The 17813-nt window shown below is 49.0% G+C and overlaps 1 protein-coding gene across 2 annotated transcripts; it reads left to right on the top strand.

Annotated features, from left to right (window-relative positions):
• Nucleotides 1-356: 356 nt before the first annotated feature.
• Nucleotides 357-5067, top strand: LOC136661281 (histone H3.3A). 2 transcript variants are annotated; one of them, XM_066638401.1, is made up of 4 exons: nt 357-493; nt 2531-2686; nt 2946-3099; nt 4336-5067. In XM_066638401.1, exons 2-4 carry the CDS (start codon nt 2559-2561, stop codon nt 4462-4464), a joined length of 411 nt encoding a protein of 136 aa, XP_066494498.1. In that variant the 5' UTR covers nt 357-493; nt 2531-2558; the 3' UTR covers nt 4465-5067. The 2 variants fall into 2 exon arrangements, with proteins under 2 accessions (XP_066494498.1, XP_066494497.1); XM_066638400.1 differs by having other exon boundaries at nt 2528-2686.
• The last annotated feature ends 12746 nt before the right edge of the window (nt 5068-17813 follow it).

Here is a 17813-nt window from a genome sequence, read left to right as displayed (position 1 = left end):
ACATGGCATTTTTACACGCTTCGTGTATGACTGGTTGCCTCAGACACCTTGTCCGTGAAGCGTGTGAGGCGACGGGGCCTGGAGGAGCCACAGTCATGCCAAGTGCCAGAGGAAGAGTCTTGTCAAGTGTCCCAGAAGCCTCTTTGTTCCTGTATGTGAGCAAATGTGCGTGTTTCTGCTGCTCCACTGGCGCTGCTACCACGTCCTGGGCGCGGGCGAGCGGGCCAGGCTGTGGTTTTGGAGGCGCGCAAAATGGCGCCCGAACAGCCTGGCTCACCTCAGTTGACCCGCCGCTTTTCCACCCATCCCTCCCCCCCGCGCCTCTCATCAGGCAGCCCCGTTGCATGATGGTTAAATAGCCTGGCCCTGGAACCCGCCATTTTCTGTTGGGGCTGGCGGGAAAAGCGGGAAGGGAGCGAAGAGCAGCGCGAGCGCCGCCGCGGGACGGACCAACGGCTGTAACGGTCGCTGACAGCGCGAGACGTACGCTCAGGTAACGCAACAGCGCACGCCCCCCTCCTGTTCGCGCGCCCCCCTCCCCTTCCCGCGCGCGCGCCCGTCTCCCTGGTTCGATTTCGTGCAAAAATGGGGAGGGGGGGAGGCTAGAAAACCGAGGTCGTCTGAGGAGATGCATTTTACCTCCCCCCCTTCACGCGTACACACTAAGTCCCGCCTTCCGTCTGCATCTCGCCACCTATTGGCTGACAGGAGCAGGACCCCGGCCACTCTGCTGATTGGTTGGGCTGTCTAAGGCACTTCGGAGGCTGATTGGTTACGTGCCTCTGTCAATAACTGGGAAGAGGAGGAGGAGGGGGGCTCGAGGAGCACATTTATTTGTCTTCGAAGCGGTTGCTGTGCCCCGCCTCCTTTCGTCTCTTCGCAACCAATGGGAGGGCAGCTTCTGCGGGGTGCCTATGTAACTTCTTTTTTGGCTGCTCCACCTGATTCCTGCGAGCCAATGGGAGGGCAGAGCGCCGTTGTCTCCCGCAAAGGCTCATGGGGAGTGTAGTCTTGTGACTTGGACACAGCTATTCAGGTGTTCTCTGGACATCCCTCTTCAGGCCACTTGGAGGGGACGCAGGTTGGGCACCTGCAAGCAGAGACTGAGTTAGGAGCTGGCCATTTCCCCTCTTTTATCTTTTGCACACGTGACCTCTCCCCCATTGGATGACTTAGTTGTGGCATCAGCAGGTGATTGGGCAGGAGTGGGCCCTTCTGTTGCCATGGCAACTGCCTCCTCTCCTGCTAACCATCCTAATGAGACCCTTTTTTGCAGGATGCTCCTTGCAGAATTTTTCAGCCTTTTTGCAACAAAGTTGCTAAAAATATTTATACTCTTTTTTTCTAGGGCTTCCTATCCTGCTTTTTTTTTTAACCTCCAAAGAGGACCCCCCTAGCAAGCAGCAGCTCACATCACATTTAAGAACAAATAATTTATGGTGAAGTCATATCATATGCACGTTTAACTTGTGCGATTTAAAGTATTTGTGCTTAGGAAAGAGAGAGAGAACTAACAGCAATTGAAATAGGGCAAGCAATTCCACCCATCCTTCCACTGAATGAACTATGCAGTGGCCTAGCTAGAGGGGGTGCAAAGCACTAAGTTTTGTGGGGGGCCTCACTGCAGTGTGGAAGGTGCCCCCCCCTTCGGAGCCATTCTGGGCCGGGGAGCAAAATGGAGGTGAATGACTCCATTTTGCTCCCCCTGCCTGAAATGGCTCCAAATGGGAGAGTCTGCTTGCATGCTGCAGTGCAAAACTTAGTGCTTTGACTCCCCTCTAGCTATGCCTCCATTTTGCTCCGCCAACCTGGAATGCCTCTTAAGGGGACGGGCTGCTTGCATACCGTAGTGAGGCTCTCTGAAAAACCTAGTGCTTTGCACACCCTCTAACTACCCCAATGAAGCTATGCCCTGAGTGAGTGTGAAATGGGAATTGGTTGTGGTGGTCCCAGTTCATGTGCACCTCTCACAGTGTGGTTCCCATTGTTAAAAGAACTGTGTGCCTTTTTTTTGTATAAGGGATTTTCAAGGGTAATTGAAAACTTTGACCTGCAAAGTAACTTACTGGTGCAAACATCAAGCAAATTAGAGTTCAAGTAGTTTTGATCCCCACTGTATTGGTAGCATAGGTATCATATGAGTGCTGCAGTTGGAGAGGGCATGTGAGAATGTGCTGCAGGTTAAGTGACAGAAAGTAGATTTCAGTTGAACTCTATGCAAATATTTTGGTTGTATGAGCTAGTCAGCTGATAGAATAAGCAAATGGAGGGAAGGAGGTAATCAGCCTGGCTCTGCCTACCTGGGGTAGCTTTAGCAAGTCCATGCATTCCTTTTAATAAAAGTGTCCTGTCCTTTTTACTTTGAACTTGCATTTCAGGGAAGCACCAGATTTTATAAAGTTGGCAAAGGTTCTAAAGTTATGAATGGGGCTCCTACTCTAGAATCTTCAGCTCTGCAGCCCATTTCCACTCTGTTGAAAGCAGTGTGTTTTTCCAGGAATTAATCTCCTGCATTTCTTTTCCTTAGCAGGTGTCTTGCATTCTAAGGACCACCCAGGATGGCCCGTACCAAGCAGACTGCCCGTAAGTCCACTGGTGGGAAAGCACCTCGAAAGCAACTGGCCACTAAAGCTGCCCGGAAAAGTGCACCATCGACTGGTGGAGTGAAGAAACCTCACCGTTACAGGTACCTGGAAAGAGCAATTGGTGACATTTTTCTGGTCTGGAAGTTGGGCATTTGCTGTCAAGCCTACAGTCTGACCAGGCCCAGGTTATCTGTCACAGTGCTGGAGACTTGACAAGGCAGGGTGTCTCATCGGGTGCCACTCTTTTCCCTTCAGCAGCCATGTGTTCTCGCTGTGCTAACAAAAATAGCTGAGTGTTCTTGGTCCGAGGACATGGGTGGGGGAGTGGAATGCAAACAATGGCCATGCCGTTCCTTTCAGGCCTGGCACCGTAGCACTGCGAGAGATCCGGCGGTACCAGAAATCCACAGAGTTGCTGATCCGCAAGTTGCCATTCCAGCGTCTGGTCCGTGAAATAGCTCAGGACTTCAAGACAGACCTGCGGTTCCAGAGTGCTGCCATTGGAGCTCTGCAGGTCTGTCTCTGTTGCTCATTCTTGTACATTTAGCCAGCCTGTCCTCCTGAAGAGATTAGGGTGACTGGTATATAATTCCAAGACCATCTCACATCAGGGCTGCATGCAAGCCAGGACCCTGCTTAACCGCCACAGCTGAACTGCACTGTGTACCTCCAGGCCACTCCTCTGGACCTGCTTGGTTTACCTGCAGAAAACCTCTTGGAAGCCCTACCCTCTGGCACTTTGTTCAGCAGTGGCCTCTTGGTTCATAAAGCTGCAGCAATTACTGTTAACACCTGCTCAGTGCCAGTATGCATTCTGGTTCATGGTGAAGACTTGTCTCTGTAGTTTTGCAGAATTGTTACAGGATTATGTTAATCCTCTCTTTTACTGTGCTAAAGTTTGGAGAGAGCTTGAGGTGCTTTTTGCCCTTTGCAGCTTAGCTGTTAAAGCCTTGGTTGGGTCAGAGCAAACTTGGCAAAGAGAGAGTAGCAGGAACTGCCTGTGCACCCCCCCTCCCAAATAACTTGTCCTTGGCAGTAGTAGTACCTTTTACTGAAAGTTAGGGAAGAGCAGCAGCTGCCAGAGTAAGATCCTCCTGCTTCTTTTGTTTTAATGCCAGTCTCTCTCTGCTGTCCAAGACAAGAATTGGTCCATGTGTTATGTATGACAGCTCCTTTCAGAAGCCTACATGTGGCAAGTCATGGAAAGTGCTCCTTTCTTTGGGTGGAAGGGGAAAAGCTGGAAGTGAAATATGTGGTTCCTTGTAAGGTAACACATGTGAATCAGCACATCTTTTGCTGTCTTAAAAGTTAGACCTATTTCTGGGTATGTTTGGGATGCTGATAACAAAAATGGCATCAGTTTTGCCCTGTTATGTCTAGTTTTGGAGATACAGCATAGCCTCGTTAGTGAATGGTTCAAGCAACTTTGTTGAAACATATATCTGAAACTAGACGTGATAGGGCAAAACGGATGCCATTTTTGGAATCGGCATCCCAAATTCACATAAAACGACCATACATGTTGAAAATGTTTTTCTGATCCTCCGTTTCACAGCCTGTGTATTTCTCAAATTTACACAGAAAAATGTGTAATTTCTTTGGGGGGGGATGGATGGACACAAAACCTGTACTCGGATGGAAGTATTGTCTTCTGTGTGCTTTGTTTTGTGTTCCCTCTCTTGCTGTGTGTGGCCAAACAGTTCCCTCTAAACTAATCTCCCCGTTCTATTGTATTTCCTTGCCTTGACAGGAAGCCAGCGAGGCGTATCTTGTGGGTCTGTTTGAAGACACCAACCTGTGTGCCATTCACGCCAAACGGGTCACCATCATGCCCAAAGACATACAGCTGGCCCGCCGCATCCGTGGCGAACGGGCTTAAATTTTGTGGCCGCCCCAACACTTACCCCACCCACCCTCCCTTCTTTGCTTGTGCAGTGTACTAGAATACACTCCAGGTTTTATTTTTTTCTCCTTCTCCTGTTTGTAGTGGCTAGGACACGTGAGGAAATGTTAGATAATCTATTGTAGTACCTCTCCGAGATCAGGAGACTCTATTCCTATTCATCATGTACAAGCAAAAAAAGAGAAACCCTTTGAAACCTGCAAGACTTCTGGATGTTGTTTTTTGTAAAACTTTTTTTTTTCAGAATTGCAAAAAAAAAAATCCCAACAGGGGACACTTTTGAAATATCTGGTTTTGTACACGCAACTTAAGTAGATACAGGCATTTAAACAATAAAGAGTTTTTGGTCTTCAGTTTGTAAAATATCTGCAAGGAACACTACACACTTCTTTGCTTCTTCATTTTCCCCCTTAGTTGGGTCTTTTCTTTGTGTTTAGACAAAGAGTGCTTTCATAAATCCTTTTATTTTCCCTGTTTTTCCATTTGTCTTGTGTCTGTGACTCTGACCTTTGTAACAATAGGGACTCACCTTGAGGCAGTAAGATTAAAAAAAAAGTAAATAAATGTTAGATGACAACATCTTGTGCTGCTTTAATTTTTGCTTATTACCATCTCCAGGAAGGCCTTGTCAAAATACTGTGCTCCACAGAGAGCAAGACCCTCCGGTCTGCATAGTGAATGTTGAAAATGCAGTGGCAAGATATGCCTACACAGCTGGTGGAAGAGGAAATCTGGTGATTTCTATAGTGCTACTTAAGAGTGTTCAAAGCTCTTTGAACCAGGGACATATCAGGGCCCAATCCTCTCCAGCTTTCTGCTGCTGATGCAGCCATGCCAATGTGGTGTGTGCTGCATCTTGCAGTGGAGGGCCAGTCACAGTGGTCTCAAGATAAAGGAACATTTGTTCCTTTGCGGCTATGTCGTGGCTGCATCAGTGCTGGAAAGTTGTATAAGATTTGTGGAGATTTAATTTTGGCTTGTTTTCCCTCATCCACTGAAATGCCAATGCAGAATATTCTGTTTCTTGAGCTGCAAAGGGCAACTACAATTGGCTACTATCTATATGTTGGTAATACCCATTGCCAACTGTCATGTGGCTGCTGGGGGGCAAGAGGAACCTGCTAGGACACCAGGGGGTCCACGGTACCCTAAGGATGAGCAGAGCAGAGCCATGAGCAGAAGGAGGAGGGTAGGGTCTGGCCAGGGATGCAGAAGTAGTTGCAGTGGCTGAGCTGAGGGCTGGAGCAGATGGGTGCTGCTTGCAAGGGGGGAGCTCGCCTGCATAGGCCAATTTGCCAGCCTAGGTGGAGAAAGGTGTTGTATATCCTGTGCAAGAATTCTAAGGCCTAGATGGGGCAAGCTTCCAAGGCTCCCAAGTCCCTGGATATCGGGGTCCCCTTGTTTTCTTTGCTCTGGGCCTTGCCCTTGGGCCCTGCTTTTGGACAGATATCTTTGAGTTGGTCATTGAGCTTTGTGGCTAAATACTTTGGGAGATTGCAATTAATAGTTGCAGCCAGCTCCCTAAAGCAGGGGTTCTCAAACTATTAGCACTGAGACCCACTTTTTAGAATGAAAATTTGTCAGGACCCACTGGAAATGATGTCATGACCAGAAGTGACATCATCAAGCAGGAAGAGTCTTAACAATCCTGGACTGCAATCCTACCCACACTTACCTAGGAGTGAAAAGTTACTATCATTGGTCAAAGCATATACATAGTGAAAGTACAGATCTGTCACATTTTCCCAAATGCAGTCACATACCATGGTAGCATCAAGTCTAATATATTAAAATTAAAATATTGAAATGAATGGGGACCCACCTGAAATTGGTTTGTGACCCATTGTTTGAGAAACACTGCCCCAAAGATACACACTCAGAAAAGCCCTCCCTTGTCATAGCTCTTCAGTGCCTTTAGGAAGATGCTGTACTCAGGCTTGGTTGGTGGAGGGTGCCACCCTGTGGCCATTCTCAGGTGGTGCTAGAGATTGCCCTGGGAACTAGGAACAGAGGCTGTTTATGGCTGTCCAGTTTTTAGGCAACTGTATGTGATAACATTGTCTCTGCCTGCAAAGGAATGGGACATACAATTCAATACTATGGACAGTTTTCTGGAAGTGACATCACAAGAGGTAAAGACCATAGAGATTAGCATGCTTTCAGAATGTCTTCTCAATGTTGAAAATCACGGGGTTAGTGCAGGGGTTGGCAACCTGCGGCTCTACAGCCGCATGTGGCTCTTTCAGCTGTCTGCTGCGGCTCCTCCAGGTGCAAGTGGCAAAGAGTGTGACAGGAGGCACCTGTGTTGGGAGGGCGGGCTGCTTCCCTCCGCCCCCTGAGCTCACTGCCCTCCTCTCCCTTCACCCCCACCTGCCCCGCATTGGTTTCCCTTTTCAATTTTGCCCGCTCTGCAGGCTTCAGCTCCCTGTTTTTCCCTTCCCCAACTCTCCAGCAGACTCAGCCAATCAGCATCCAGTAGGCTCCTGGCTTTTTCGGTTGGAATGGCTCAGGGCCCTTCACTGGCTGACCACCAGCCAATCCTGAGCCGCCCTCCTCCTCAGGCATTGCCAGCCCTTGCAGCCCGCCTTTCCCTGAGCAGGTCCCCACTCAGTGCAAGGAGAGGCTTTTCTTCCACAGCAGAGGAGACATCCTGTGTGTCTACTCAGTAGTAAGCCCCATTACAGTGGATGAAGCTTGCTCCCAGGAAAGCGTGCCTGGGATTGCAGCCGTGGAGCCTGCTCCTATGCGTGTCTACTCAGTAGTAAGCCCCATTACAGCAGATGAAGCTTACTCCCAGGAAAGGGTGCCTGGGATGGCAGCCTTGGCACCTGCTCCTACGTGTGTCTACTCAGTTGTAAGCCCCATTACAGAGGATGAAGCTTACTCCTAGGAAAGGGTGCCTGGGATGGCAGCCTTGAAGCCTGCTCAAGGCCAAGCGCAAGGACGGGTGAGTGGGAGCCCGTGCAGGTCTGTTCCAGAGTAAGCCCTGATGTAGTCCCTGGGCTACTCCCAGGAAGGTGTGGAGGGCTGTATCCTCAGCCTTCTCCTGTGCAGGTCTACTCACAAGTAAGCCCCGCTGTAGTCAGAGGGGCTTCCTCCCAGGAAGGAAGGTGTGGAGGGCTGCAGCCTCAGTCCCCTCCTATGCAGGTCTACTCACAAGTAGTCAGTGAGGCTTCCTCCCAGGAAAGTGTGGAGAGGACTGCAGCCTGAGAGCTCCAACCAACTTGTCTGCTCAGAAGTCCCATTGTAGCCAATGGGGCTTACTCCCAGGATAGTGTGGAGAGGGTTGCAGCCTGAGGGAGGGAGGGAGGGAGGGCAGGCAGGGCAGAAGCTGGCCTGTGGTTGCCCCCCCCACCTTCCCCCCCCAGCTCTGGCTTCTTCTCTGGATTCTGTGTCCTTTTTTCCTTCCAGCAGGGTGCCTCTGGAAGGTGGGGGGAGTTCTTTAGTATCCATGTAAGATAAGCAGATGTCATAACCGCCATATGTATTGGAATCCTGGAAGATCTGGTGAGGAGGTAGATGTGGTGTCAGCAGTGGCCCCTTTAAGGGTAAGGCCTGGGCATCCAGCAGAGTGTGCTGCACAGCTGCAGCCACTTGAAGGCAATAGGGCCCTCAGGGATATAAGGAGCACCTGAAGAAGGGGATGTGGGTTGTAGAAGGAGTGCAGGTTGGAGGGGAGGGGAGGCTGGCTGGCTGGCTGGCTGGCTGGCTGGCTGGCTGGCTGGCTGGCTTTGACTTGGATACTCTGACTGGAGTTTGGTGTGAGGCTGCTGTGCCCAAGACCTGCTGAGGACCCAGGGTCTGCTGTAGTGGTGGCAGGCTGCTGGCAGGAGAGAGGACCTCTGCAGGTTGAACAGGGGAGCTACCCTGGAGGTGGGGTCCAGCAGGACTGCAGGGCAGAACCAGGGTCATTTGTTTGGGGAAAGAAGGGGAGCTAATTTGCTTAAAGTGGGCCTAATTCTCCAGGAAGAGAATGGCCTTGGAATCAGGCAAAACACCATAGAGGACCAGGAGTCTGAAAACACAGGACAAGAATGTATGACAAAATGAACTAAAAGCTACAAGAGGGGGCTACATTATTAAAATGGGACCTATAAGAGCATAAAGGTGAAAAAAACTATATATGCAGTATTATCTTCATTTTAGATGTCAAAAGGGTTTTGTGGCTCCTGAGGTTTTTTTTCTTCCGGAAAATCGGTCCAAATGGCTCTTTGAGTGTTTAAGGTTGCTGACCCCTGGGTTATTGTCTCTTCCCTGCACTGAAAAAGGAAGAGTGGGGGTTAGAGTGGAAGAGGGAGTGCAGAGGCATGGAGAGTGGCAGGCTTGAGTGGTGGGTGCCTCTGCCATTCAGCTGTCTGAGGCAACTGCCTCAGTCTTCCTCACAGATGGGCCAGCCCAGAATGGCCATGGAAGAAGCGACACCTGGCAGAAATTCTCATTTCTGTGCAGTTCCCCAAAGCAAAGGAGCCCTCCTGTGTCTCCTTGGCTTATCCATGCAAGCCCTCAAATTTTCTTTGCTTGCCAGTCATGGCCTCATGTGAAATATAACTCTCAGCCATTTTCAATCACTGTACCATGGCACACTGGTGTGCCGTCAACATAAGAATATGAAACTTAAGAAGAGCCCTGCTGGATCAGGCCAAAGGCCCATCTAGTCCAGCTTCCTGTATCTCACAGTGGCCCACCAAATACTTCAGGGAGCACACAAGACAGCAAGACACAACCTGCATCCCGGTGCCCTCCCCTGCACCTGGCAGTCTGAGCTAGCCTACTTCTAAAATCAGGAGCTTGCACATACCTATCATGACTTGTACCTGTGATGGACTTTTCCTCCAGAAATTTGTCCAATCCCCTCTTAAAGGCATCTAGGCGAGATGCCATCACCACTTCCTGTGGCAAGGGGTTCCACAGACCAATTACATGAGAGTTTGGGGAAGTTCCATTTTTTAGTAGGGCCATTGGGGATGTGAGCCCCCCAACAACAGCACGCTGTGCCTTGTCAATTGTCAAAAAACTGGTGGTGTGCCTTGACAATTTTAGTACCATGCTGGTGTGCCATGAGACGAAAAAGTTTAAACATCACTGCTCTAGTTCCACTCTCTCCAAGCTTTCTCCTTCCAAAATTTCCCTCTTGTCCCTGCTATTCAACTGGTGTCTCCAGTGGCTTCCTTTATGCGCTCAACACCATCTCCCCTCTCTGAGCAATGTCAACAGCCTCTCTTGATTCTTCTCTGAGTCCCTGACTTTTTTTCCACAGCATCTCCTCTCATTGATCCAGCTTTAACTGCTAGCCAATGCTGCTTTCCTTCCGGCTCCAAGTCAACAGGCTCTGCATCATGGAAGACCAGGCCAGCGTGTCCTTGGATACCCGTCCACCTGTCCTGCCCATGGCAAAATTAACCACTCTTGAGACTCCAGCTCCCTGATCCTTATTAAGGTAGCTAAAAGTGGGCAGGCCAAGGCCGGGGCAGGCCAGTGTCACAGTGCCACTAAATTTAATGCAAACTTGTCAGAGGTAATCAAGTTGAGATAATCCACGCACAGTTCCTGGAACCTGCATGGTTAGAGACTTGAGCAAATAGACTCAGACAGTAGCGTAGCAGCTTGCCATTGCCCAACAGTGAACAGGAGGGGCTGCTTATATGGAGCGTTTTGGCATCTGCAATTCTGATCACACCACTCCCCTGTTACTATGCTACTGGATCTAGGCCCCAGAGCAAATTGGCAGTTCCGTTTTGTTTTTTTTAGGGGGAGAGGGGGTGCAATCTAAAGAGGAACTGTGGCACAATCATAAGAACATAAGAACAGCCCCACTGGATCAGGCCATAGACCCATCTAGTCCAGCCTCCTGTATCTCACAGCGGCACACCAAATGCCCCAGGGAGCACACCAGATAACAAGAGACCTGCAAGGCTTCCTGGGAATTGTAGTTAAGAACATAAGAACAGCCCCACTGGATCAGGCCATAGGCCCATCTAGTCCAGCTTCCTGTATCTCACAGCGGCCCACCAAATGCCCCAGGGAGCACACCAGATAACAAGAGACCTCATCCTGGTGCCCTCCCTTGCATCTGGCATTCTGACATAACCCATTTCTAAAATCAGGAGGTTGTGCATACACATCATGGCTTGTACCCCGTAATGGATTTCTCCTCCAGAAACCCGTCCAATCCCCCTTTAAAGGCGTCCAGGCCAGATGCCATCACAATCCAACAAGATTGAAAATTTTCCTTCTTTTTAAACAACCACAGGGGCTCTTAGTGGTTTTTTTGGGGTGGGGAGGAGCTTAAATTAATACTTTAGTTGGAATTGATAAGTAATGAATGTCATCTTGGAAGCCAATTCCAAGCCTAGATCATGACTCTCTCTCTATATATTTAAAAATCACTGTTAAAAATCAATGTAGTGGCACATCGGATGGGTTTGGAGAAGGTCCAAAATATACTATTTTTTAACCAAATAAAATAACCACCCCCAGCAAAACAGCTTCTGATCAACAGGGGGTAGCAGTGTCTCAATTTAATCATCATTTTTAAAAAAAAATCTACAAAGCGTCCTAATTTACCCAATTTTAGGAACACCAGGATTTTTGCAAGGAAGGGCATTTAGAAAGATGGCAATGAGGCTTTGTTCCCCTGGGAGCTTAAATTTGTTGCATGTGGGCAGCTTTTGACTCCTTGGTTTTCATTCTTCCTTTAAACTCTGGAATGGACCATAATCTGCAAGAAGAGCAGTGTATTATCCAAAGGAGATGGCACGGTTTTCCAGGGTGCCCAGCATCTGATGACAAGAGATGCTCCCCCCCACCCCCATTTGCAAGCACTAATCGTCTTTGAGGGAGCAAAATCTCCCCTTTTGTTCTGGTCACATTTCCAGCTTTGACTGGGCCGATGGAGCAGTCGTTCTGAAAAAAACAGTGGTCTGCATGCACTTAACCCGCAATTCAGTTTGCCAACATTTCTCCTTTGTTTGGTTTGGTTTGCTTGGTTTGGTTTGTATGGTCTGGTTTGTTTCCATGCATGGCTGCCACTGCTTTTATTTTGCTATTGCTCCTGTCTCTTTTAACAGGCATTCAGCACGTGACGCTGTTCTTCACTGGGAGATCAAAAAGAATGGAGAAAGCATCACCTGCATTTCTGCATTGGAGCCGGTGTGGTTGAAGTCCCATCCATAAACCTTTATTGGCATTAAAAACAGTTAATAACAGTAGTAACAATAATAACAAGAGCCAACGCAGTGGCTGTGTTACCAAAGAGAAAATCACAACAAGGAACTAATGAGGGGAGAAAGGAAAGGAAACAAGGAAGAAATATAGGGTCAGGGAGAAAATTTTAACTTGGAAACAGCGGAAAGATAATCTGCTACAGCAGGGGTGCCCAAACCCCGGCCCTGGGGCCACTTGCAGCCCTCAAGGCCTCTCAATGCAGCCCTCAGGGAGCCCCCAGTCTCCAATGAGCCTATGGCCCTCTGGAGATTTGTTGGAGCCCGCACTGTCCCGATGCAACTGCTCTCAGCATGAGGGTGACTGTTTGACCTCTTGTGTGAGCTGTGGGATGAGGGCTCCCTCCACTGCTTGTTGTTTCACGTCTGTGATGCAGCAGCGGCAGCAAAGGAAAGGCCAGCCTTGCTTTGTGCAAGGCCTTTTATAGGCCTTGAGCTATTGCAAGACCTTCATTCATTCCTATAAGTTCATCGTTAATATATTCATTTATGTAAACTTATGTAAATGTATTCAAATTTTAAATGTAAATTAATTCCTTTTTTCTCCCAGCCCCCGACACAGTGTCAGAGAGACGATGTGGCCCTCCTGCCAAAAACTTTGGACACCCCTGTGCTACAGCATTAGTGATAGCCACAGAGCTATCACTTAAAAGGACAAGTAAAGGTTCAGTAGTTGGCAACCTTCAGTCTCGAAAGACTATGGTATCGCGCTCTGAAAGGTGGTTCTGGAACAGTGTCTAGTGTGGCTGAAAAGGCCGATTTGGGAGTGACAATCCCTTCCACACTGGGAGCAAGTGCAGTCTGTCCCGGCTCTGTCTCCCTGGCTATGGGCCTTCCTTCTTTGCCTCTTTGCCTCAGACTGTTGGCCAAGTGTCTCTTCAAACTGGGAAAGGCCATGCTGCACAGCCTGCCTCCAAGCGGGCCGCTCAGAGGCCAGGGTTTCCCACCTGTTGAGGTCCACTCCTAAGGCCTTCAGATCCCTCTTGCAGATGTCCTTGTATCGCAGCTGTGGTCTACCTGTAGGACACTTTCCTTGCACGAGTTCTCCATAGAGGAGATCAGTAGAGAAACCAGAAAGAGAAGACAGGAAAGGGTTCAGGTATGTGTCTCGAAGGGATTGGTGGGCTAGACGACAAAGTAATATGTGAGCCACAGTGTCCGGTTCTAGAGAACAAAAAGGGCATAATCTGCAATCATGTGGGATCTTGGAGAATCTGCCAGAGTGAACAGCTGAAGGGAAGATGTTAAATCTCGCTAGCATAAACGCTCTCCTCTTAATAGGGTTAATTAATTTACTAAAATAGTTAAAAGGGTGGCCAAGTTAGGGGAGAAGGCCAAAAAACTGAGGAGAACAGATAGAATTAAGATTGGAAAAGAGTGGATTGGATTCAGATTCCCAAAGTTTGGATTTAATGATTGAATGGGCCCTATGGAGGTTAACATGGGCGAGAGATTGGGGGGACAAATCCAAAGATAAAAGCTTGAGATCAATAAGTGGGAACCACTTAGAGAGATACGAGTCCTTTAATAGGTCTTTTAAAAGGGGCTCAGAGTGAGTGTTTAAATGTAAGCGAAGCCCAAATTTGAAAGTAAGGGACCACGCGATGGTGGAAGGAAGGTGGATCCCTAATTCAAGCATGAGGTTGAAGTCCCAAAACGGGAAGTGGTGCTTTTATGGCTCCCCACAGTGGCACGGTCAGCAACAGGGGGGCTGAGGAAGCTTTGGCCTTCGTGGGAAATAGCTTCTCTGATACATCTTGATGGGCTGGAAAAGGCCATGGAAGCACAAGTTGGAGAGGCTGGGTAAGAACTGTGAGGGGCCTCAAGGAGAAGACTTCTCTCCACGGAAGCACTGTTATGTGCATAGCCGTGTGTGTGCCACCAAAGAAACAGATAGTCTCTTGAATTCCAGAGACACACATCAAACCACTGGCTTTATTTTATTTATTTTTTTCCACATTTTTTATCACCCTTCTTCCAAGGAGCTCAGGGTGGTATATATCGTTCTTCCCCCTCCTTTTGTCCTCACATCAACCCTGTGAGGTAGAAGAGGCTGAGTGATAGTGACCGGCTCAAGGTCACCCAGGAAGCTTCATGGCTAAATGGGTAATTGAACCTGGATCTTCCAGGTCTAACTCCCAAACCACTATGCCATCCCGGCTCTCCACTCTTGGGTTGCCAACTCTTGCTGAAGCTATTGTTCTTCCAGCATCATGCTATGTTGCAAATCCCAAGCAATCTCTTGGATTGCTTTCACTTGTCACCTGGAGATGGATGCTGATTCTCAGAGACTCCAGGCCAATGCTGGAGGGTTGGCAGCTCCGCTGATGTGGCACTTGTGTACATATATTTTCTAAGCTTGGGCGGTGGTGAGCTCCAGCCTGATGTGTAAGCAGACCCACCACAGATTCTCTTAACCTGTGTCCTTGTGTGTGCTTTCTCCCTCTCAGCTTCACTCCCTCCCGCTCCATTCACTGGAGCCCAAGTCACATATGGGGTTCCATCACATTGAAGAGATTAAAGTTAATCAGCCACAAATCCCTGCGTCTAAAAAACAAACTAATCATCAAGATTTCCACACTCTCCGCCCAGCTGCTCCCAGGCGGCCCAGCCTTGGAGGCAGGGATGCAGGGTGGTTTGGGAAGGGACTGGCAGTGTCTCTAGATTAAACTCACCTCAAACATGCTGCCCCTCCACCATTCTAAGGTGAAATACAAAGTCTTTCATTTGGCGAGAAGATCTCCCTCAAAGTGCCAACAAGCCCCTCATATTTTGTGGTTCTTGGAGGAAGGGAATGAGAGCTTGGGGTGGGAGAGCTGGGGGGAAATGGGGGGATTGCTTCCAGGATTGGTTTGAAAATAGTCACCTGTGGTGAGTAAGAACCACCTCCAGGTGTTCAAGCAGCAGAGTTTTAGTCAACTCTAAGGTGTTTCTTTCCAGCTGCACAATTCATAACTGGGAGTTGTAAAAATGTCTGGGGATTCCTAACTTATGTGGACATGTTTAGAAAAGCAATTTGTAGATGTGGTGGGTGTATTTGCAAAAATCATCATGAGGATGAGGCACATGCATCGTTCTGGATTATCTCCCGTTTTACCTTCAACCATTCTGCTGGGGCAGATGTGACTCTGTCCCCAAGGGGAGGGGCTATGGAAGGCGGTGGTATTCAAAATTAGATTTCCCCCCCCCCACACACACACACATTTTTATACCGCCCTTCCTCCAAAGAGCTCAGGGCGGTTTACACAGCTGCTCCTCCCCTCTTTCTTGTCCTCACAACAACCCTGTGAGGTAGGTGAGGCTGAGAGAAAGTGACTGGCCCAAGGTCACCCAGGAAGCTTTGTGGCTGAGGGGGGATTTGAACCTGGATCATCCAGGTCTAAGTCCACCTCCCAAACCATTACACCACCCCGAGCAGGCAGAGGCTGGATTTGGCTCATTAGCCACCAGTACGCCATTACTGTTCCCGGGAATGTGGAACACCGCAATACTTTATTCACACAAAACAGCAATTGTTTCAATATAGGAATGATGCTTATGGTGGAAACGGCAAGAATGTCCTTTGAGGAAGGAGGAGTCCCAAGGGTTGCTCCTGCTTGTCTTGGGACAGAGGCTCTGTGCCTTTAGCAGAGACAGGGGCTCCATCATTGAGACCACTTGAATTTCTTCTTGTTAGACAATTGTTAGAGGCACAAGACTTCAACAAAAGAAGCAGGGCATGTCTAGTTTCATGACATGGCAGGGCTATGGACCGAATCCTTTGGGTTGCCTGTTTTCAAAGAACAGCAGCAGTGTAGATACCTGTGTTCACTTTAATTTTAGTCTAATTTTGCATGGAATATTTTTTGCATCCTGGCATCATCAACACCTGGATTATATTCCAGGCAGTGGTTTCTATCTCTTATATTCAGGGTGGATTAATTTGCAAGGAGTTGTCCCGTCCCACCCTCTACAATATTCCCAATCACTAAAGTGGATTAGAACCACCGTTTCACTGGTCAGCAGCATGTTTTGCAAGACTGGGGGAACAGGCAAGGGGGTGTGTGTGGGGAAGGATTCCACCCTTTCATGGTAACAATTGTGAGTTTAAGATGGTGACAGGATGTTGAGGGGTGACTAATTTGCACCAATTAGTAGAAACTAACTCTGTGAGTTAATTTTCAGAGTCAAATCAAGGAGGGGGGAGGCAATGCACTGGCACCTCCCCACCACGGGAAGTCATTTGAGCCGATGCTTCAGATACACGCAGAGCCTCTCCCCACTGCTGCTGGTCTTGGTGAACTTCACACCTAGCACAGGGGGCTGATGGGAGAGAGGTCTCCCAGCCAGGGGTGGAGGCCAGGGAGTCATTTACCCACCTTGTTCCAGGCCGAGGTTGTGCTGTGTTCAAAGCAGCGCATCAAACAGAGTATGAAGCAATCATGTTGCGCTTGATATGCTTCTGTGGTCAAGGGAGGTGAGCTTAGAGAGGGAAGTAAAGAGTAATGATGTTTGGGGATAGGGACTGGCGCTCTCTCCCTCTCACTGCTGGAAACTGCCTGGGCGTTAGTGTCTGGTGCATTAAATGAACATCCCCTTCTCCAGTAACAGAATCCTTCTCCCTCGTCCACAGTGCTGGGCCAAATTAGACCAGTCCAGGAGAGAGAATGCTTTGGGTGCAGGCATGCATGCAGTTATATCACCATCCCCCCCCCTTTCCCTGCTTCCCGTCAAGTCACCCTCTCGGGAACGGTGGCAGCCTCCAGGTCCACCCGTAGCACATTTCCAAAGGAATTAACAAGAGCTTGGAATTCCTGGATGGATTTGTGCACAAGGTCCCTTTTGTGTTCCAGCTCACCCCCCCCCCACCTGACCACATGCCACCCTCTTCAGCTTCAGACCCAGGCTCAGGACTTGCAGTCAGAGCTGGTTGGCGTGAGGTTGACCAGCCTTACCCTTAGAGACAGTACAGTGGGTCGTTCCAGGAGGCAGGTTTGGGGGAACATTAAATGTTGGCCACCTCTGATTGAGGCTGGGGGTTTGATGTGGTACATGAGACTGGCAGATGAGCCAGACCCTGAGAAGATGCTTAGGTTTAAAGTGGTTCTTGTCCTCTGCCCAAATGGAGCTAGTGGACAGCATAAGCTAGAGCAGGGGTGTCCAAAGTTTTTGGCAGGAGGGCCACATCATCTCTCTGACACTGTGTTGGGGGCCGGGGGGGGGAAGAATTAATTTACATTTAAAATTTGAATAAATTTACATAAGTTTACATAAATAAATATATTAAAGATGAACTTATATGAATGAATGAAGGTCTTGCAATAGCTCAAGGCCTAAAAAAGGCCTTGCACAAAGCAAGGCTGGCCTTTCCTTTGCTGCCTTTGCTGCATCGCAGACATGAAACAGTAAGCAGTGGAGGAAGCCCTCATCCCACAGCTCATGCAAGAAGTCAAACATTTGCCCTCAGGCTGAGAGCAGTTTATCGGGCCAGTGCGAGCTCCAACAAATCTCTGGAGGGCCATAGGCTCATTGGAGACTGGGGGCTCCCTGAGGGCCGCATTGAGAGGCCTCAAGGGCCGCAAGTGGCCCCAGGGCCGGGGTTTGGGCACCCCTGAGCTAGAGATTCTGGACAAGACCACGAATTTGGTCTGGCCAAGAGCAGGTATCCTTGGGAGACACCTGCGGCTGGTGTTGCTTGCAGGACTCCCCCAAGGGCTCAGATCTGAGTCTTTCAGTCCAATCCTATGCATATCTGCTCAGAAGTAAGTCCCATTATAGTCAATGGGGTTTACTTCCAGGTAAGTATAGGACTGCAGCCTTTGTCAACCAAGTAAATGCTAGAAAGACACCACAGGTCTCCCAGGGAATCGTTTTGAATATTTTGACTGCCGATAGCTTGACATGGCTGTTCTGGGCAGGGCGTGGAAACAGCCCCCAATGGCAGCCCTCACAGCCCCTTCCATTTCTCCCCCCCCATGCATGCAGGCAGAATAAACCTAGCAACAGTGATTAACATGCTGTCTAAGGAAGGAGAGATGTTCTGCTAGTCTCTCTCTGCAGATCCAGGCCAGATGTCCTTCCTATAGCAGAGGCTATACCCAGCACTCTGACAAAAGCCTGCAAATA

The sequence above is a fragment of the Tiliqua scincoides genome, chromosome 10 (genome assembly GCF_035046505.1).
Source record: "Tiliqua scincoides isolate rTilSci1 chromosome 10, rTilSci1.hap2, whole genome shotgun sequence".
Taxonomy (NCBI): Eukaryota; Metazoa; Chordata; class Lepidosauria; order Squamata; family Scincidae; genus Tiliqua; species Tiliqua scincoides.
This window is presented reverse-complemented; position numbering and strand designations above follow the sequence as displayed.

What these genes read in the sequence shown, in the direction of transcription:
- LOC136661281 (XM_066638401.1), top strand. Translation starts at nt 2,559, where the DNA reads ATGGCCCGTACCAAGCAGACTGCCCGTAAGTCCACTGGTGGGAAAGCA. An exon ending in AAGAAACCTCACCGTTACAG is followed by an intron (nt 2,687 to 2,945) that starts GTACCTGGAAAG and finishes CGTTCCTTTCAG; the next exon opens with GCCTGGCACCGTAGCACTGC. An exon ending in CTGCCATTGGAGCTCTGCAG is followed by an intron (nt 3,100 to 4,335) that starts GTCTGTCTCTGT and finishes TTGCCTTGACAG; the next exon opens with GAAGCCAGCGAGGCGTATCT.